The sequence below is a fragment of the Electrona antarctica genome (genome assembly GCF_951216825.1).
Source record: "Electrona antarctica genome assembly, chromosome: 6".
Taxonomy (NCBI): domain Eukaryota; kingdom Metazoa; phylum Chordata; class Actinopteri; order Myctophiformes; family Myctophidae; genus Electrona; species Electrona antarctica.
The window spans coordinates 6,845,238-6,867,810 of NC_136811.1; the positions used below are offsets into that span (position 1 = coordinate 6,845,238).

The 22,573-nt window shown below is 41.7% G+C and overlaps 2 protein-coding genes across 6 annotated transcripts in view; one reads left to right on the forward strand and one right to left on the reverse strand.

Annotated features, from left to right (window-relative positions):
- The window catches only part of setdb1b (SET domain bifurcated histone lysine methyltransferase 1b), a 41,973-nt gene extending 39,499 nt beyond the window's left edge, over window positions 1-2,474 (reverse strand). For all 5 annotated transcript variants that reach the window (XM_079504726.1, XM_079504723.1, XM_079504724.1 and 2 more), the window contains exons 1-2: window positions 2,379-2,474; window positions 341-544 (exon numbers count right to left, since the gene is read on the reverse strand). In XM_079504726.1, the coding sequence (XP_079360852.1) occupies window positions 341-544; window positions 2,379-2,401 (227 nt within the window). In that variant the 5' untranslated portion in view covers window positions 2,402-2,474. The remainder of the gene's footprint in view (window positions 1-340; window positions 545-2,378) is intronic.
- A 1,568-nt stretch (window positions 2,475-4,042) lies between these two features.
- LOC306924906 (uncharacterized protein) lies at window positions 4,043-22,222 on the forward strand (the record flags this gene model as incomplete). The annotated part of the gene is made up of 10 exons (XM_079503589.1): window positions 4,043-4,087; window positions 6,918-6,976; window positions 7,544-7,733; window positions 12,130-12,186; window positions 16,715-16,810; window positions 17,442-17,486; window positions 18,785-18,880; window positions 19,416-19,466; window positions 21,603-21,680; window positions 21,989-22,222. The coding sequence occupies 10 exons, from the start codon at window positions 4,043-4,045 to the stop codon at window positions 22,220-22,222; spliced, it is 951 nt and encodes a 316-aa protein (XP_079359715.1).
- Between the last annotated feature and the right edge of the window lie 351 nt (window positions 22,223-22,573).

A 22,573-nucleotide genomic window follows, 5' to 3' on the forward strand; every position in this document is an offset into this window, starting at 1 on the left:
GTATTACATTCAACCATTCACACACACACACACACACACACACATTCATCCACCGATGGCGGAGGAAACCATGCGAGGCACCAACCTGCAGTGCACATCGGGAGCAATCAGGGGTTCAGAGTCTTGCTCAAGGACACTTTGACACCAACTCTAGGGGGAGCCCACGGGGATCGAACTGGGAACCTCACGGTTACCGTCCAGCCGCTCTACCGGCCACACTAACCCTGAGACACTGCCGCCACATGAATGACTCTCAGTGAATTCAGGAATGAGGGTGAATGAATGACTGAACGAATCAGTGAATTGATGACTGATTTGAAAGAAAGGAGTTCATTCTCACTGCTGCGTGACGTCCAGCAGTTTCTCGGCCTTGGCGTGCTCTTCCTCCTTCTCCTCCACCCAGTGACGGAGGTCGTCCAGCTGTTTCTTCTTCTTCTGCACCACCTCGCTCTTCTCCACCGCCTCCTCGATCAGCTGCCTCAACTCGTCCAGGGACACGCCCAAGTCCTCCTCCAGGTCCGAGTCCCAGCCCTCCACCTCCATCCTGACAGAGACAGACGGAAAACACAGAGAGAGAGAGAGAGAGAGAGAGAGAGAGAGAGAGAGAGAGAGAGAGAGAGAGAGAGAGAGAGAGAGAGAGAGAGAGATTATATATTATAACATTATAGATCATAGATTATATAAATGGTGCATTCATGTAGCACTTTTATCCAAAGGCGGAGGAAACCATGCAAGACACCAACCTGCACATTGGAAGCAATTAGGCCAATTTAGCACTAGCATGTCTGAGGTCATTTTTTAGATTTTGAAGTTGATTATCTTTGCCCATGAAGCTTTCAGAAGGTTCCCCTTTCATGACCATCATCTCATAAATGTTTGACATCTGAAACATTTTCTAAATATGAATTTAAGCACATGCTACTTCTGTCTCATTTTACTTCAGACAGTTCAGTTCAGTTTCAGAGTCTTGCTCAAGGACACTTCGACACCAACTCTGGGGATCGAACGGGGAACCTCATGGTTTTCCCATCCGGCCATTCTACCAGCAACTCTACCCCTGAGCCACTGCTGCCGAATGGTGTATGGGTGGGTTCAATTAATCGATATGGCAATAATCTAATCGTATTCCTTGCCGATAATCGCATCGTAGTGATCGTACCATATCGATACGGCAGGAAATGCTGTGTGTGACACGGCATTAAAACAAACAAACAGAATCAGTTACGATATATCATATATATGATTCAATCTTTTGCATTTATTCATCAAAATAGTTCCACTAATTGTTCAATGTGTTTCAGGCCAAGGACTCCTAAGCTGAGAGATTTAGCAGCCAGGGACCCCCACACCATATTGTATGAAATAGGCATAACAAATGTATAATACGAATACGATTAGATGTCACATAACTTTAATTTGACCTCTGTTTGGTGATAGACTCACTAAGATCATTGTAGTAATGAGATGTTGGAGACAGCTGCGGAAGTCAATGGCTTTGTGAGTGAGTTAAGTCAAGACGCAGAACACCAGTATTGAATGTGTTATTAATTTTGTGGCTACATGTGATTAGTACACTGACTGAACACAGCTGTGGCACGTACTATGTAACATGAAATAAATAAATATTATAATATGCACATCTATTGTATTCTCTCCTTGCTCTCTTTTGCAAACAACAACAACATAATTCATACATTATCCAGATTACTGGTTCTGCCCTGCAGGGCAGAATCATAGAAGCATTAGAGCTATGGACCAGAGCTACCAGATTACCAGACTATAGATTAAATAAAACATCCATTCATATAGTATACATTGATTATACATAAAATGCCTCTCTCTCTCTCTCTCTTCTCTCTCTCTCTCTCTCTCTCTCTCTCTCTCACCTGTTTTATCTTTTTAGACAGATGCAGCCATTGTCGTTTTTTTTGTTCACACACTATAAACCACACCACACACACAGGTTTAAAATGAAAACATCATGTGCATGAGTGAAACATACAATACAAATAAAACCAAGCCATGGCTGCAAACTCACAACGCTTGCCTTCACCTTAATGCCTCGGCGGCTAAAATAATCTAACCTCACTGTATAGTTTATGTTGTCTAATGCGTGTCGTGTAAACATTAACAACCTTGCGACTTAACTATGACTATAAAGACTGGCAAAGACGAATATTAGCCAACATGCGAACATTAGCCTTATATGCTAACTAGCCTCACAGCTCTTTCCTGCTGCTCGGTTTACGGGTTAATAATAAATGCTTGCTTTGTTTTCCGTGTCGTTTTCCTTTCTTGTTCTACGTTTTTTATATCTATATTTATAAATGCAAACAAAAGTTAACACACAATAAGAAAGTGATAAGAGGAAGACTCACATTACTTCTGTGCTCTCCATCATGTGTGTGTGTGTGTGTAAACACTAGCTACATGTACATTGTGTTTGTGTAGAAGTATTGAGCGGTGTTGCCAGGTTTGGCGATAAACAAGCAAACAGAGTGGTTTATATTTTATATGACAGTGGTTCTCAAAGTGGGGTCCGGGGACCATTGAGGGAGTAGTAGGGGGTCCCCAGCTAATGGATAGTTAGGAACCAAATGGACCCTTATGGGCCTGTAACTCAGAGAGTGTACAAATGGAACCAACGGCTAACGGGTGCATTTGAGTTAAATTGACATTGATTTTACAATATAAATTGAGGGTCGCAGAGATAGAAATGAAATGAAATGAAATGAAATGAAATGAAATGAAATCTATATTTACCCAGGGTATCTGGGCTAAGCTCAAGAACTTGTTTCCAGCCAGGCCCTGCTCATAGAACACATTTCATCGTAGTGGTTCAATGCCTTGTTCAAGGGCACTTCAGCGGTGGTACTTTTTTAACGTGTCGGACGGCTGATTCGAACTAGGAACCTTCCGGTATCAAGACCGCGCCGCTATCCGTTCGGCCACCGCTGCCAGAGTGTACAAATGCAACCAAATGGATTTGGTTCCATTTGTACTCTCAGAGTTAAATTAACATTGATCTTTTTTACCATATACCAGAGATAGAAAAGCCATTGGGGGTCTGTATCCTATTTAAATATGGGTCCTTGAATTTAAATTGGTTGAAAATCACTGCTAGAGCCTTAAACATCTTATGCTTAAACATTTGACAATTTAGGTCTAATATTTCTACAATTGCTACAAAAAGCGACAAAAACTGTATATCCAGTCCAAATGTATCCTATTTAAATATGGGTCCTTGAATTTAAATTGGTTGAAAATCACTGCTAGAGCCTTAAACATCTTATGCTTAAACATTTGACAATTTAGGTCTAATATTTCTACAATTGCTACAAAAAGCGACAAAAACTGTATATCCAGTCCAAATAATAATAATAATTTTCTAGAAAAAAATAATTGACACATTTGTCATATTTTTTGGAGACACAAACTGACAATATTTACTCAAGCGACTTTACAGGAAAAACAAACCGAAAGTCGCTTACAATAAGCAGACATGGCAACGCTGAATGTTCGTTATATGCTGCAGGGACGGCCGGGCGGGGCTTGTCATAACCATCACTCACAACCGGCCCGCCTGGTGGATAACGGCCGTAAATGTAACGCAAAACATTCGCTCCCATCAACCAGAGCGGTCCAATAGCATCCATGCACGCTTATGGCGGGATATCAAATCCCTCTCTTCACCCGCGCGTCAGTGCCGTCACTGTTCAGCGCCAGCGGCAACCTAGTGTAGCAGTCAACCAACTAGTAACTCATTAATTATTAGCAGACTTTATAGCAAGGTGTGTGCCTACGTGACAAAATGACCAGGGGGAGGGGATCTTCAGCGGGTGCTATTTGGCTTATTCTTTTTTCAGTGGGTGCCCAAGCCGGGAGGCATACTATGGTCCGACGGAGCATTGGTTCGACATGCGTCCGCACCTCGGACTAGCGCCTGCTCCCGTGCTCAGGCACTCCCAAAGTTGACGCCGTTGTAGCAAGGATACAAGTCTGTCTGTCACAACGATAAAGAGACAACAAATCAATCAGTGAAATGGATGTGGGAGCGGATGTAGAGGAGCCCTTCTTCGATCAGGAGGTATGTATAGAAATCAATAGCCATGGTTCACATGACGTTCGTACATGCTCATGACAGTCATAAGAAATCAATAACTCAAGCCAACTACAACTACACAGCTATAGTCCCGTTAGCTCGGTTCCAAGGTTGCTTTGGTTGTTGTTTATATTACTTTTCCACGTGAAATGTATTGTTTTTAAAGTTGTTTGTTATAGCGGCTACACGTACATCACTACGGTATATTTGCAGTAGTCATATTACAACTTAGACCTATATTATGACAACTGATACCATTATCGTCAACATTAGATCACGTCGACATCATCCACATCGATCACAACACAACAATTACCACCAATATTACTACCACATCATCAGAGATGATTATCATTATCGTTTACCCTCAGGCTACGTCGTCGTAATGACTGATGTTACACTTGCTGAAAATAGCAGATCTACAAGCTCACAACGCGTCGCAGCGCGTATGCGTTGTGAGCTTGTATATCTGCTATTTTCAGCATGATGCAACCAAGTGTAAAATCATGACTTATAGCTACTGAATCTCTTGTCCACTAGTCCCTTCCTAACATTTTAGTCTAGTTTTTATTTGTTGACAACATCTTAGTTTTAGTCATCATAGCTTAGTTTTCATTTCGTTTTTGTCAGTGGAAAAAGGTAGTCGATGAACATGTTTCGTCTTAGTTTTAGTCGACGAAAACAACACTGCTGAGTTGTTGAAAATGTTGGTCCCATCTCAACTCATAGCCCCCCCCCACCTCCCTATCCTTGAACAATTTTAGGATGTTCACAGGAAGTCATTTAATGTATTTCGTACTTTATAAATAATGATCGAGCAGTTCTAAATTCAGGAACTTCTGTATGTGACCTTATAAACAGTTAATTAGTGTGATCATAATAACCTACCTTGTGTAGGTTATTATGGGATAACTATTATATGGGATATAACTTATACTATGGGATAACTATTCTTATATTGCTCTTTTTTGCATTATGACTAAAGGCTGAAGGATGCTTTTAAGTATTCCCCCACACCTCCACACAATAAGACATGCATAATGTATATAGTACAGGAAATCTATGGAAAATACAGGATCAACCTCTAACTAATTGCAAAAAAACCGAACTCAACTGATTTTGCATCTTCAATATATCCTGCATAACAGAAATAAAGTTGCCTGGAATTGTCTGAGGGGAAAGTGTTGAAAATGGCCTGTACAGTATGGCCACCCCACCATTGACATCCTATTATAAGGCAATATTTTCTAAATTTCCTTATGCTTTAAGTAGCATGTGACATATCAAACTATGGGGTTTTCATGATGCTGAATCCATTCCAAGCATTAGTTTTGCATAAAAACACTCATTGGGCTAAATTTGGCCATAGCAACTTGCCCAAATGTGCTGACATCATCACAGTTTGGCAAGTTGCTATGGCCAAATTTAGCCCAATGAGTGTTTTTATGCAAAACTAATGCTTGGAATGGATTCAGCATCATGAAAACCCCATAGTTTGATATGTCACATGCTACTTAAAGCATAAGGAAATTTAGAAAATATTGCCTTATAATAGGATGTCAATGGTGGCCATACTGTACAGGCCATTTTCAACACTTTCCCCTCAGACAATTCCAGGCAACTTTTTTTCTGTTATTCAGGATATATTGAAGATGCAAAATCAGTTGAGTTTGTTTTTTTTGCAATTAGTTAGAGGTCAAATTACATTATTACTGGACTAATATGGTTGTAAAGATGTAAAACATATATTTAACATGTATTCAATATTTACAACCATATGGCTATGGTTGTTAACAAACTTGTTAACAAACTGCTCCCCCAAGATTTCAAACTAGCGAGAGTAACCAAAGTACAAAAAGGGAAGTAAATGAAACCCTGGAAACTACCACCCTATACCGGAATTTCTATTCTTAGTTCCATCTTGAAAGTTGTGGAGAATAAATGTTTATGAACATGTTGAAAAGTACAGATGACTCGGCTCTGCTGGCTCGCACTAGGAGAACATGCAGGTTAAAATGGCCCTCAGCTGAGGCAGCGGTGGCCGAACAGTTTGCGGAGCGGTCTTGATACCGGAAGGTCGCCAGTTTGAATCCCCGGACCGGCACGTTAAAATTACCACCGCTGAAGTGCCCTTGAGCAAGGCATTGCACCCCAACCATGAAATGTTCTATGAGCAGGGTGTGGCTGTAAACAAGCATCTCGAGCTTAGTCCACTTACCCTGGGTAAACAAAGAACTTTGCTTTGCTTTTAGCTCTGAACTCTGTACAAGGTGCAACTGACTCGCTTATAACAAACTGTCATTACACCTGTAAAACGGAATCCATTCTCTTCTTTGTTAAATCACAGCATGGCCGACAGCTTCCCACTAAAGTGTGACAATGTGATCACAAGAAAAGAGGCAATTACCAAATTGGTTTGCATTTTAGAGGCTAAGGGCAGGCTAAGCTTTGCAGTGAAGAAATAGCATCTAGACTATAGGAATAAAAGAAAGTCACTAAAGAACACTCCTCGGCGTCGATGCGATCGAGGCAACCACACTTGCGATTTCCCAGAATTGCACCTTTGTTTATTCTTGTTTAGTGCTTATCACTCACTCTGTGCACCTTTTTTGATTTGGAAGACGATCTCCTCAGTGATCAATTAAACATACTTCAGCTCTTCCGCCAGTTTAGTTCTTCCGTGACACAAATTTGACTAGTTTGTCGAAGTTGACTTCGACTGATAGCCCTCTGCAGATTGATTGAAAATAATGTGAATTTTGTATGTATCCATTTATTCTTTACTTTATTATCTCTCTCGCTCTCTCTCTCTCAGACAATCCGGCGACAGCCCGCGCTGCCGCCAGGCTGGAAGAGGAAAGTGGTCTATTACAGGTATACTGCACACATACACATGCACTGTTCAAACCGTATGCCTAATTAGTTGCCATCGAGCCATCTATTTAAAATGTTTATATGTTTTTGTTAATTTAATGTCTTACTGCATCATACTACATTGTCACGCAAAAGTAGCAAAATAGCGTTCGATGTGACGCGTTGGGGATGCACCGAATGAGAAATTCTTATATTGGAGAGACACAGAGTTCCATAAGTGGCGCCAGCTTGAATAAGCAAGACCGTTTTATTTGTAGAGCTTTAAACTCTGTGCTTTGCACACAACATCAAGCAAAGGAAACACATTTAATAATTATACAATAAAAAATGTTTGTTCCAGATATGTGATGTGTTTATTCATTGATTTGTGTCTGTCTGTCTGTCTGTCTGTCTGTCTGTCTGTCTGTCTGTCTGTCTGTCTGTCTGTCTGTCTGTCTGTCTGTCTGTCTGCCTGCCTGCCTGCCTGCCTGCCTGCCTGCCTGCCTGCCTGCCTGCCTGCCTGCCTGCCTGCCTGCCTGCCTGCCTGTCTGTCTGTCTGTCTGTCTGTCTGTCTGTCTGTCCATTCAGTCCATCGGGGAAGAAGTGCAGAAGCAAGCGAGACATGCTGTCTTACCTTGACGACAGCGTGGACCTGGCAAACTTTAAGTACAGCTCGGGACACTTTGTTGCCAAGCAGCCCAGCAAAGTGGCAATCAAGCAGCAGCAACAGATGCGAGCCGCGGCCGCCATAGCACAGGTCTACGCAAAGATGGCAAAGGTAGCTAGCATTCTTTTCCCCCCCAAAAAATAGAAGCCCGGCACGAAGTGACACGCTGCATGTGAGCTTGTAGATCTGAATGGCTGAACGGTAAAATAAAAAATGTTTCCCCAGTTTGAATGGGTTAAAAGATAATAACATACATTGTTATGTTGTCTCAAGTGAAACTATTATAATCTAATGTGGCGTGTTTTATACACCTGTGTAGTGTCCATGGTAACGAGGACCTTCTATAGAGAAAACACTGAAGAATTTCATGTTATCTTTTTGCTTGTCAATTGTCATGCCCTCTTTTTGAAACGAGCTCCTCGCCACTCGCCCTACATACTTCCACTCGTATGAGCATAGTGTTATTCCTGGAATTGCCCTCCCATCCACTTGCATTGAGTTGAATTCCCATCCACTTGCATTGAGTTGAATTCCCCTCCCATCCACTTGCATTGCTGCTGTTACTATAGAAGCAGGCAGCGCAGATCACACCAGGCGATGATTATATTTATCCTTACTTTATTATATTTATACACATTACAAAAATGCGGCTGCCTTTTTAATCATATTAGCGACGCGTGCTTATAGATCACATTTTAACGCACTGCTGTTATATGCCTTTCTCTATTGGATGATTGGAAAAGCGCTGATTAAGCTTCCTCTAAGGCTTCGTACACACCTGTCGGACACATTGATCTGTCCGACCGACCACTGATTACATTTTTATGATTTGATGCCTCCATGTCCCACAATGCTTTGCGCGATTTGGGCGGTGCTACTATACGCGGAAATAGATGCATTATGTTCAGTGTAGTTTTCTTGACTGCAGCAGCAGCTAGCGGTAGTTTGTCGAGGCCGTTTTTCACACTCAAAGTTCACTTAGAAGGTCCGGATCAAGGACCAAGGACCAAATATTTGCATTTTGATTTTGGTCCGTTTGGTGTTCACACTGGACTTTGTAAAGCGTACCAAATATGTAAACAAATGACACGTGGACATGTTAAGCGAACCATAGTGAAAAAAATAAAATAGGTCATTTTACGATGGAGGGAAAAATAACATGAGGGGGTGCGGGAAATCACTGTCTACAATTTTTGGGCGCAACCTTCAGTCACAGAGAGAGAAGAGAACAGCAACATGAATCATGATTGCAGCAACAACTTGAAATTGCATTAATTCTTAATAATTATTTTATTAGCCAAATAAGACAACAGAGGAGCAGGTGTTTGAACAATAATGTGCTTGCTGCTGGTGCATACAATTCACCGGAGACGTATAGCCTACAACAAAGTATCCCCGAATCCCGATAAAAAGGACTTTTCTTCTATGTGTGCACCTTAACCTGATTCGATATAGGCCTATGTTATTTCTGCGCATCAAATCGACGGGCATTTCCATGTCATCTTATGGTTTAAACTTGAAGCCGTACTGGTCAGTTAAGCTTCAAGTCAGAACAGCTCCGCTGCAGTTGACCTATATGACGTCTTTTGCTATAGTGATGTAAACAATTAATCATTTAGGACCAACTGTGTAGCTTATTTAACATTTGCTCCATTGGCTCTTTATGCGTGCGGCCGTGCGCTAGAGCGAGACAGGATGATTTTAAATATTTCTCTGTCTGCGTCTCTCCCATAGAGCTATAAAATATATCGGGTCTCTCCCCCCACATGTGCGCGCGTCATAACTTTGCGTGGTGGCCGTGGCGCATGCTTAAAATAAACAGATCTACAAGCTTACACCGTGTACGATACTTTAAGTACCATTCGTGTCGATAACTTGTACATCTGTTATATTTGCGCATGTGAACCTCGTACGCTGCCATTACATTTCTACTCTAGGCTACTCATAGACATATATGCGTCTACTATTAAAATCAATAGTGATCCCCGTAAAAAAGACATGCTTTTAGAACTAATTATTAATGTAGCCTCACAACTGCCGAGGCCCGACGGATATTTTGGCTATCGTCCTGTATTTCTGTATATAGAATAGAACTTAGTACCAGACTTGACTCACTCACTGGAGACAGCCGTGCGCAACTTGGACTCTCCAAGTTACGCACGGCCGTAGCCAAAAGAAGACATACAAACAAGCGATATAATAGTCTGTGTCACGTAACTCAGAAGACTACAGCCTAAACCCCACCCAGTGCTGTCAAGAACGGAAGTTCTCTCCTATTAGTTGGCGGTTAAAAACCACCCTTCTGTCCGATCTGAAGTCCCACCCTGTTCGTTGGCTGTTTTGACTACAAGGTGTCCGATGTGTTTGTTGTGCCCTCCGCCCCCACATCGGACAGGTTTGTCCGATCAAACGACGTGACTCCCATTGAAAATGAATTGGAGAAGCAAACAAATAGCAATCAGGCATCGCACACGGACCACAACAACACGGACCACAACAAACACATCGGACACCTTGTAGTCAAAACAGCCAACGAACAGGGTGGGACTTCAGATCGGACAGAAGGGTGGTTTTTAATCGCCAACTAATAGGAGAGAACTTCCGTTCTTGACAGCACTGGGTGGGGTTTAGGCTGTAGTCTTCTGAGTTACGTGACACAGACTATTATATCGCTTGTTGTATGTATTATTTTGGCTACGGCCGTGCGTAACTTGGAGAGTCCAAGTTGCGCACGGCTGTCTCCAGTGAGTGAGTCCAGTCTGGTACTAAGTTCTATTCTATTCTATATACAGAAATACAGGACGATAGCCAAAATAGCCGTCGGGCCTCGGCAGTTGTGAGGCTGCATTAATAATTAGTTCTAAAAGCCTTTGTCTTTTTTACGGGGATCACTATTGATTTTAATAGTAGACGCATATGTCTATGAGTAGCCTATAGTAGAAATGTAATGGCAGCGTACGAGGTTCACATGCGCAAATATAACAGATGTACAAGTTATCGACACGAATGGTACTTACGGTATGGTACACGATGTAAGCTTGTAGATCTGTTTATTTGAAGCATGCGCCACCGCCACCACGCAAAGTTATGACGCGCGCACATGTGGGGGGAGAGACCCGATATATTTTATAGCTCTATGGGAGAGACGCAGACAGAGAATTGAGAGAAATATTTAAAATCATCCTGTCTCGCTCTAGCGCACGGCCGCACGCATAAAGAGCCAATGGAGCAAATGTTAAATAAGCTACACAGGTGGTCCTAAATGATTAATTGATTACATCACTATAGCAAAAGACGTGATATAGGTCAACTGCAGCGGAGCTGTTCTGACTTGAAGCTTAACTGACCAGCACGGCTTCAAGTTTAAACCATAAGATGACATGGAAATGCCCGTCGATTTGATGCGCAGAAATAACATAGGCCTATATCGAATCAGGTTAAGGTGCACACATGGAAGAAAAGTCCTTTTTATCGGGATTCGGGGATACTTTGTTGTATAGGCTATACGTCTCCGGTGAATTGTAGCCTATGCACCATAGCAGCAAGCACATTATTGTTCAAACACTTGCTCCTCTGTTCATCTGTTGTCTTATTTGGCTAATAAAATAATTATTATGAATTAATGCAATTTCAAGTTGTTGCTGCAATCATGATTCATGTTGCTGTTCTCTTCTCTCTGTGTGACTGCAGTTTGCGCCCAAAAATTGTAGACAGTGATTTCCCGCACCCCCTCATGTTATTTTTCCCTCCGTCATAAATTACCTCTTTTCTTTTTTTCCACTATTTGGTTCGCTTAACATGTCCACGTGTCATTTGTTTACATATTTGGTACGCTTTACAAAGTCCAGCGTGAACACCAAACGGACCAAAATCAAAATGCAAATATTTGGTCCTTGGTCCTTGATCCGGACCTTCTAAGTGAACTTTGAGTGTGAAAAACGGCCTCGACAAACTACCGCTAGCTGCTGCTGCAGTCAAGAAAACTACACTGAACATAATGCATCTATTTCCGCGTAGCGTTGCACCGCCCAAATCCCGCAAAGCATTGTGGGACATGGCGGCATCAAATCATAAAAATGTAATCAGTGGTCGGTCGGACAGATCAATGTGTCCGAAAGGTGTGTACGAAGCCTGAGGCCTCATTCACACGTACCAAACACCAATCAAGCAAATGTTTGGTCGTTTTTTTTTATTATTCAAGCAATGCTTCCTTAAATACTTCATTAACAGTTTGCTAAGAGGATGTTAAATGAGCGCGTTTCCAATCATTTCCAATCAACACCCAGACTCAATACAACTGGAGGGGAGGGGAATTCCGGTGCCGTCTCTATTATTTATATATTATTTATTTAACTCTATGCTCATACCGAGTGGAAGTGTGTAGGGCGAGTTGCAAGGAGCCCGTTTCAAAAAGGGCCATGCAGTCTCCTATAGTCCTCCTTAAGCAGTAGGCCTAGAGTAGACATATCCAGTAGACATTACATTTAACCTGTGTTTTCGTTCAAAGGTACAGAGACGACAAGAAAGGTCTTTCAAACAACAGCTGGAAAATGCCAGGCAGAAGGTACATGGAAAATAGACTTTTTATTATCTTACCTTATCTTTTAGCCTTAAAGGAGTGCATGGTCGTTAAGCCTTCATGTTGCCATGTCACAGGATATGTTGTAAGTAACTATGTACAGTAGCCTATATCCCAACATATATGCTTCAGTTGATTAGTAGTTCAACTAATGACTGATCAGTAGATCAGCCAACGCAGGAAAGCTGGAAGTACCCTCACTAGAAACGCCGGGACAACGCTCCACAGACTCTACAGAGTCCACACGTCCCAAACTCTTCTGCCTTCTGGCCCCAAAACTGTGGAATGCACTCCCCGTTGCAATCAGAACTGCAGCATCACTCCCAATCTTCCGCCGTAGTCTGAAAACCCACCTTTTCAGACTCCATCATGGCCCATAGCACTTACCCTACCCCCTTAGATAGCACTTTTTAGACTTAGATAGCATTTGAAACAGACTTACAGCATGTCATGTAGACAGCACAATAATTGCATTGTATGTAGTCATAGCACTTCATAGTACATATGTATAGCATAGTATAGTATATATGTATAGTGTCATTATATAGATATGTTCTAGTTACGTTCTTAGCTTACGCATGTTTCATGATAAATGCATTTTATATATGTGATGTATTCCCATGCTTTTTTGTTCTTGCCTAATGTAAAACGCTCTGGATTAAGAGCGTCTGCTAAATGCCTAAATTGTAAATTGTAAATTGTTTATTTCAATTATGAATGTAATTGAGCCTTGATTCTTTGCCAGAGGCCTCAATGTCCCTGAGACAAGCTGTCAGGTTAAATTAGTCTTATCTTTCTACAATGAACAGTTCAGAAGTTATGAATGACAAAGTGTTAATCATTCACCTTCTTGACTTTGAGCACGAAATTGCATCATGTCACATGGTATATGAGTTTGTGATCAAATAAATTAACTCTTTGTTTCTCGTGTCACTAATGTCAGTATATTGATATTATTGACACCTGCGCACGCACGCACGCACGCACGCACGCACGCACGCACGCACGCACGCACACACAAACACACACACACACACACGCACGCACACACACACACACACACACACACACACACACACACACACACACACACACACACACACACAGTAATAAAGTGAATTCTGCAGACTAAAGAAAGGTATTTATTAAATGGACAAGGACTTGGATGTGGACAGCTGAAATGAAGTATTGCTTTGAGTATGAATTGGGTTACTATATGTAAATATGAATACATGTTTTGATCCTGTATAGGGACTGGAAACGGATGAGCGCTATAAGGAGGAACTCTGGGAGCTACAAGACATGGTATGCTATGTTTTACACTGTGGCTCTGTCAGGGGCTAAGGCTAGTCATCTGAAGTCTAGCTGTACCAGAGACTCGGTAGAATCTGTACCTGGCTCGCTGATAACAAACTAACTTTACACCTTTAAAACTGAATCCATTCTCTTTGGATCAAATAGTAATCTCAACAAGGCAGACATCTATCTATCTATCTATCTATCTATCTATCTATCTATCTATCTATCTATCTATCTATCTATCTATCTATCTATCTATCTATCTATCTATCTATCTATCTATCTTTCCGGTGATGAAATCGCCACCAACGTCAACCAAAGAACAAGATTCCTATACAGAATCTCCTCACTGGTCAACAAAAACACCCTGAAGACCCTAACAGGAGCCCTTGGTTTCTTCAACTATGCATGCACCTCTTGGTACCACAGCACCTCAAAGGCCCTTAAAACAAAGCTCCAGACTTCCCAAAACAAACTGGTCAGGCTACTTGGCCTCACTCCACGAACCCACCTCACCCCTGCCTATTTTGACAGGCTGGAATGGCTTAGGGTTGATGACAGTGTACAGCATCTTGCAATGGGTCTGATCCACAAGATTCGATACTCCACCAAGATACCCATGTGCCTGTCTAAATACTTCCTTAATGTCAACGAAGTCCACACCCACAACACCAGAGGGAGTTCAACAAAACATGTGCAACCCAGATTCGGTACAAACAAGGGACTAAATTAATTTAGTTCCTATGCCAAAACCTCCTTCAAAACTGCTCTCAAAGGGCACCTACGGACGGTTGCAATTCGAAACTCCCCCGTAAAAGTCTGAGCCCTCCTATTTTTACCTCAGTTTATGATGATTTCCTGTTTTTTGTTATATAGAAGTGTATCTTTGTACGTCTCTAAATGTTATGATTAATTGAAAATGGTGGACCCTATTGTAAACAAGTGTAATGCTTGATGGTGTAGTCCACGTTTTTGTATTGAGTTGTGCTTGAAATGTACCTATTCTGCATACTGTTAATAAATACTTCAATCAATCAGGCAAGACTGATGTCATCATCAATATGTATATGCACTGTATGTAGCCTTTAATATGTAGAATGAATACTGTATGTCCATTGTCCATGTCTGTTTTGATCCTATTATAGGTACTGGAAAAGGATCAAATGATCCAAAATCAATCCCACTCTCTACAATGGTATGATGACACTCTCCATGCCAAACACAAGGAGCTACAATACATGGTATGTTTCTGTAGTCATAATGTTTTACACTGTGCCTCTGTAAGAGGCTAGCTGTCTAGAGGGTCTGTAGCTCTAGTAGCTCGAGTTTTTCCTAACACTGCCTCACTACAAATTGACTTGAGTCATGCCAAGTGCAGAAAAACACATTCAGAATGTCATGCCAACGATTTCAGCAAGACTGACGTCATCATCAGTATGACGTCTGGTTCATCAGTGTTACTATCTTGCCACACTAATTGAAAGCCCTGTGGCCGCCTTTGTCCGCCTTCTCCTACCAAACCACTCCGTTGGTACACAACTCTCCATGCACAACACCTACTGCATGCCTGTCCAGACATAACGCACTATGTTGCATCCATGCAACTGTCATAATTACTGCACAGTTTGCATTTGCATGAAATACATTTCACAGTGATGCAAATTACATCACATTTTAGGCCACACCCCATTCCACTGTGCGCACACACACACTCACAGTAATAAAGTGAATTCTGCAGACTAAAGAAAAGTATTTACAGTATTAAATGGACAAGGACTTGGATGTGGACAGCTGAAATTAAGTAGTTGCTTTGAGTATGAATTGGGTTACTATATGTAAATATTAATACATGTTTTGATCCTGTATAGGGACTGGAGGAATATAAGGAGGAACTCTGGGAGCTACAAGACAAGGTATGCTATGTTTTACACTGTGGCTCTGTCAGGGGCTAAGGCTAGTCATCTGAAGTCTAGCTGTACCAGAGACTCGGTAGAATCTGTACCTGGCTCACTGATAACAAACTAACTTTACACCTTTAAAACTGAATCCATTCTCTTTGGATCAAATAGTAATCTCAACAAGGCAGATATGACTTTTTGGTTAGAGTGGGTGACAATATTATCACACGAAAATATGCTACCTAGGTTCCATCCTGGAGGCAAATCTTTCCGGTGATGAAATCGCCACCAACGTAATCAAAAGAGTCAACCAAAGAACAAGATTCCTATACGGAATCTCCTCACTGGTCAACAAAAACACCCTGAAGACCCTAACAGGAGCCCTTGGTTTATTCAACTATGCATGCACCTCTTGGTACCTCAAAGGCCCTTAAAACAAAGCTCCAGACTTCCCAAAACAAACTGTTCAGGCTACTTGGCCTCACTCCACGAACCCACCTCACCCCTGCCTATTTTGACAGGCTGGAATGGCTTAGGGTTGATGACAGTGTACAGCATCTTGCAATGGGTCTGGTCCACAAGATTCGATACACCACCAAGATACCCATGTGCCTGTCTGAATACTTCCTTAATGTCAACGAAGTCCACACCCACAACACCAGAGGGAGTTCAACAAAACATGTGCAACCTAGATTCGGCACAAACAAGGGACTACATTAATTTAGTTCCTATGCCACCAAAATGTGGAACGCCCTACCAACAGTCATTAAGACATATGAATCCCTTGACTCCTTCAAAACCGCTCTCAAAGGGCAACTACGGATGGCTGCAATTCGAAACTCCCCCGTAAAAGTCTGAGCCCTCCTATTTTTACCTCAGTTTATGATGATTTCCTGTTTTTTGTTATATAGAAGTGTATCTTTGTACGTCTCTAAATGTTATGATGAATTGAAAATGGTGGACCCTATTGTAAACTAGAACTGCACTCTGTCGAGTGCCTACTTGCTTGTTGCACTACTAGTGCGCAAGCAGAGCGTGCAAGTACTGTAGACCGCTATAAACTTTCAAATCTCAGCCTCTCTGTGAAAGAACGTTTGCAATATTGAATTATTAGGTTTAGCTATTTGCTACGTACCTTGCTTTTGGAGGAGAAAAGGTAGTATTTTGAAGTATGGTAATGATTACTTATGCCTGTTATGGCACTTCAATCAATCAGGCAAGACTGATTTCATCATCAATATGTATATGCACTGTATGTAGCCTTTAATATGTAGAATGAATACTGTATGTCCATGTCTGTTTTGATCCTATTATAGGTACTGGAAAAGGATCAAAGAATCCAAAATCAATCCTACTCTCTACAATGGTATGATGACACTCTCCATGCCCAACACAAGGAGCTACATGACATGGTATGTTTCTGTAGTCATAATGTTTTACACTGTGCCTCTGTAAGAGGCTAGCTGTCTAGAGGGTCTGTAGCTCTAGTAGCTCGAGTTTTTCCTAACACTGCCTCACTACAAATTGACTTGAGTCATGCCAAGTGCAGAAAAACACATTCAGAATGTCATGCCAACGATTTCAGCAAGACTGACGTCATCATCAGTATGACGTCTGGTTCATCAGTGTTACTATCTTGCCACACTAATTGAAAGCCCAGTGGCCGCCTTTGTCCGCCTTCTCCTACCAAACCACTCCGTTGGTACACAACTCTCCATGCACAACACCTACTGCATGCCTGTCCAGACATAACGCACTATGTTGCATCCATGCAACTGTCATAATTACTGCACAGTTTGCATTTGCATGAAATACATTTCACAGTGATGCAAATTACATCACATTTTAGGCCACACCCCATTCCACTGTGCGCACACACACACTCACTCACAGTAATAAAGTGAATTCTGCAGACTAAAGAAAAGTATTTACAGTATTAAATGGACAAGGACTTGGATGTGGACAGCTGAAATTAAGTAGTTGCTTTGAGTATGAATTGGGTTACTATATGTAAATATTAATACATGTTTTGATCCTGTATAGGGACTGGAGGAATATAAGGAGGAACTCTGGGAGCTACAAGACAAGGTATGCTATGTTTTACACTGTGGCTCTGTCAGGGGCTAAGGCTAGTCATCTGAAGTCTAGCTGTACCAGAGACTCGGTAGAATCTGTACCTGGCTCACTGATAACAAACTAACTTTACACCTTTAAAACTGAATCCATTCTCTTTGGATCAAATAGTAATCTCAACAAGGCAGATATGACTTTTTGGTTAGAGTGGGTGACAATATTATCACACGAAAATATGCTACCTAGGTTCCATCCTGGAGGCAAATCTTTCCGGTGATGAAATCGCCACCAACGTAATCAAAAGAGTCAACCAAAGAACAAGATTCCTATACGGAATCTCCTCACTGGTCAACAAAAACACCCTGAAGACCCTAACAGGAGCCCTTGGTTTATTCAACTATGCATGCACCTCTTGGTACCTCAAAGTCCCTTAAAACAAAGCTCCAGACTTCCCAAAACAAACTGTTCAGGCTACTTGGCCTCACTCCACGAACCCACCTCACCCCTGCCTATTTTGACAGGCTGGAATGGCTTAGGGTTGATGACAGTGTACAGCATCTTGCAATGGGTCTGGTCCACAAGATTCGATACACCACCAAGATACCCATGTGCCTGTCTGAATACTTCCTTAATGTCAACGAAGTCCACACCCACAACACCAGGAGTTCAACAAAACATGTGCAACCTAGATTCGGCACAAACAAGGGACTACATTAATTTAGTTCCTATGCCACCAAAATGTGGAACGCCCTACCAACAGTCATTAAGACATATGAATCCCTTGACTCCTTCAAAACCGCTCTCAAAGGGCAACTACGGACGGCTGCAATTCGAAACTCCCCCGTAAAAGTCTGAGCCCTCCTATTTTTACCTCAGTTTATGATGATTTCCTGTTTTTTGTTATATAGAAGTGTATCTTTGTACGTCTCTAAATGTTATGATGAATTGAAAATGGTGGACCCTATTGTAAACTAGAACTGCACTCTGTCGAGTGCCTACTTGCTTGTTGCACTACTAGTGCGCAAGCAGAGCGTGCAAGTACTGTAGACCGCTATAAACTTTCAAATCTCAGCCTCTCTGTGAAAGAACGTTTGCAATATTGAATTATTAGGTTTAGCTATTTGCTACGTACCTTGCTTTTGGAGGAGAAAAGGTAGTATTTTGAAGTATGGTAATGATTACTTATGCCTGTTATGGCACTTCAATCAATCAGGCAAGACTGATTTCATCATCAATATGTATATGCACTGTATGTAGCCTTTAATATGTAGAATGAATACTGTATGTCCATGTCTGTTTTGATCCTATTATAGGTACTGGAAAAGGATCAAATAATCCAAAATCAATCCCACTCTCTACAACGGTATGATGACACTCTCCATGCCCAACACAAGGAGCTACAAGACATGGTATGTTTCTGTAGTCATATGTTTTACACTGTGCCTCTGTAAGAGGCTAGCTGTCTAGAGGGTCTGTAGCTCTAGTAGCTCGAGTTTTTCCTAACACTGCCTCACTACAAATTGACTTGAGTCATGCCAAGTGCAGAAAAACACATTCAGAATGTCATGCCAACGATTTCAGCAAGACTGACGTCATCATCAGTATGACGTCTGGTTCATCAGTGTTACGAGATATATATATATCTCGTATATATAAACTACATTTATATATATATATATATATATATATATATATATATAAATTTAGTATTTACTGTTCTTTTTCCTTTTTCCCCTTTTGTTGTTGTTTCTTTGTCCTGGCTGTCCCTGTGTGTGGCCTCCTATGTGCATTGGTGATTTACTTGTATCTGTCTTCTCTTGTAAGAAAAAGAAAAAATGATTAAAAAAAATATGACATCAGATTTACCTACGAGTGGATCCACACTGTTATTGAGAATGGAGAATGAATACTGTATGTCCACATTTGTTTCGATCCTTAATATAGAAACTGAAATACGATGATCTCCAGGTGAAACACAAGGAGCTACAAGACATGGTATGCCTCTGTATTCATAATGTTTTACACTGTAGCTCTGTAAGAGCCGTCTGTGAGAGGGTCTGTACTGTAGCTCTACCAGAGATAGTCCTTCACAATGCCTCATGCAAAGTGCAGAAAAACACATTGGGAATGTCGTGCTGCCAACGTCAGTCTGACAACACTGACGTCATCATCAATATGACGAACCACGCTGTTATTGGCCAGTATGTTATTATTTTTTCTGTTCCCCCATAGAAGAGGGCACAAGCTCAGAAACGTCATTCATGTATGCTACAGTATAGATGCTTTAGAAATTGACCCCAAGAAACAATAGACAGACAATTATGATCAAGCCACACACTAATCCGAGAGGATGGCCATGGAGTTCAAGTCATAATGAGTCATTGCTTGGAGTAAGAATTAGGTTACTAAAATGTTTTATTTCAAATGCAATCCTAAACCCAATCCTGTCTGTCTGTCTGTCTGGACTGGTCAGCCCATGCCGTTGGCGTAGCTGTCTGGGCACCAAGGCTGGTAATCCAGCTTGACAGCATGTCATGGGTTCGAGTCCCGATCCCAACAACCTTTGCTGCATCTCTCTCCCCATGTCCTGTCAGTCTACTGTTAACCTAACCTCGCATCACCAGGCTTTCAACCTGGGAGGAACTGTGTGAACCGGTCTGGACTCTGGAGCGTATGGTAATCTATGTAATGTAGTAGTCACTGATTTGTGATTTGTAGTCATTGATTGATTGATTGAAGTATTTATTAACAGTATGCAGAATAGGTACATTTCAAGTAGCCTGGCTAATAAGCCAGACTAATATCACACAACACTGGCAATTATTTTTTGCCAACGGCTGATTCGGTCTGGCTTATTAGCCAGGCTACATTTCAAGCACAACTCAATACAAAAACGACACCATAAAGCATTACACTTTTTTACAATAGAATAGGGTCCACCATTTTCAATTCATCAGAACATTTAGAGACATATACACTTGTAACAAAAAACAGGAAATCATCATAAAAGGAGGTAAAAGGGGAAAAAACATATACAGTGAGGGGGAAAAGGGGGTGGGGGGGCACTCAGACGTAGGTGCCATTTGAGTGGGGTTTTTTTATGCTTTTTGTGGCTTTCGCCTTTATTTTATGGAGGGACAGACAGTAGGCTGACAGGAAATGGGGAGAGAGATGGGGGGAAGACATGCAGTAAAGGCTGTCGGGATCGGGAGTCGAACCCGCGGCACACTGCCAGACTGGATTACCAGCCAAGGTGCCTGGACCACTGAGCCATGGCCCAGGCCCATTTGAGTGGTTTTTAAGGAGTCAAGGGATGTCTTTATGACTGCTGGTAGGGCGTTCCACATTTTGGTGGCATAGGAGCTAAATTAATTTAGTCCCTTGTCTGTGCCGAATCTGGGTTGTACATGGTTTGTTAAACAACCTCTGGTGTTGTGGGTGTGGACTTCATTGACATTAAGGAAGTATTTAAACAGGTACATGGGTATCTTGGTGGTGTAGCGAATCTTGTGGACGTATTGCAAGATGCTGTACTCTGCCCTAAGCCAAGTCGTCAACCCTAAGCCATTCCAGCCTGTCAAAATGGGCAGGGGTGAGGTGGGTTCGGGGAGTGAGGCCAAGTAGTAGCCTTGTTTTAAGGGCCTTTGAGGTGCTGTGGTACCAAGTGGTGCATGCATAGTCGAAGAAACCTTGTACAAGGGCTCCTGTTAAGGTCTTCAAGGTGTTTTTGTTGACCAGTGAGGAGATCCTGTATAGGAATCCTGTTCATTGGTTGACTTTCATGATTACGTTGGTGGCCATTTTATCACCGGAAAGATTTGCCTCCAGAATGGAACCTAGGTAGGTAATTGCATCTTTTCGTGTGATAATATTGTCACCCACTCTAACCAAGAAGCCATCTGCCTTGCTGAGATTACTATTTGATCCAAAGAGAATGGATTCTTAATTATGAATTAATTGGGTAGGCCCTAAAATTATGATCGCAGGAATTATGTGAACATGTGAATCCCTTGACTCCTTTAATAATTCGAAACTGGCCCCCGTAAAAAAAAGTCTGAGTGCCCGAACCACCCCTCCCCCCAACCCTTTTTTTCTGCCCCCAATTCTATATTATACCATGTTTTCCTGTAGGAGCAGGCACAAGAACAAACCCAGAAGGAAATGAAGGAAGTACTTGAATGTGTCGTTTGCAAAGAGCTCTTCATAGAGGTATGACGTCATTTGCTAATCTGTTTAAGAATGCATATATCTCATCACATTTATTCATCCTTTATTTTTTCCCTTTCGGTACACGAATCCTTTTAATGTGGTACCCTGTTAACCTCAAACATCTTGAACGGAGAACTAAACATTAGAACCAGTAGAATAAGTTCAGTTACACACATGTACATATAATGGATTATGCTCCTTCAAAAACTGTCTTTGCATTTTAAGCACTTCTGAAAGCCTGTGAGTAAAACACAAACTTCTTTGCACTGACAACGATGTGTGTTTTAATCGACTTCCCCACCCTGTAGCCAGTCATCCTGAACTGCACCCACAGCTTCTGCACTTACTGCATCAGGAAGTGCCGTGAAGTGAAAAACGTCCCCTATGCCAAAAAATGTCCCATATGCCGAGAGCCAATCCAGTCTCCGACACGCAATCTGGAGCTGGAAAAATGTATCGAATACATCGTGCAACAGCTCTCCCCCGACGAGAAAGCCACGCGCCTAGCCCTCATCACCAAGAGAGGTAAGAGCTCAATTTAGCTTAAAGGACAACTTTAGTTTTTTATAACCATGGTTCATGTTTTAGGTTGTGTTTAGAGAAAGTAAAAGGATTTTAGCTGTTTTTGACAGGGGGGCAGGGGCATTCGAGCATGGGGCTAAATATGTATTTATTTACAAAATGTTATAGTGATTTATTTTGTATTATTCACTATAGTCCTACTAGACCCCAAGAAATGACATCTGGCCACAAAAGATCACAGGATCTATTGACTGTGAAGGTAGCCTACTGGGGGAATATGTCAGTTTGACACATTCAGTAGATCCTGTGATCTTTTGTGGCCAGATGTAATTTCTTGGGGTCTCGCTATAAAATGTTGTAAAAAAATACAT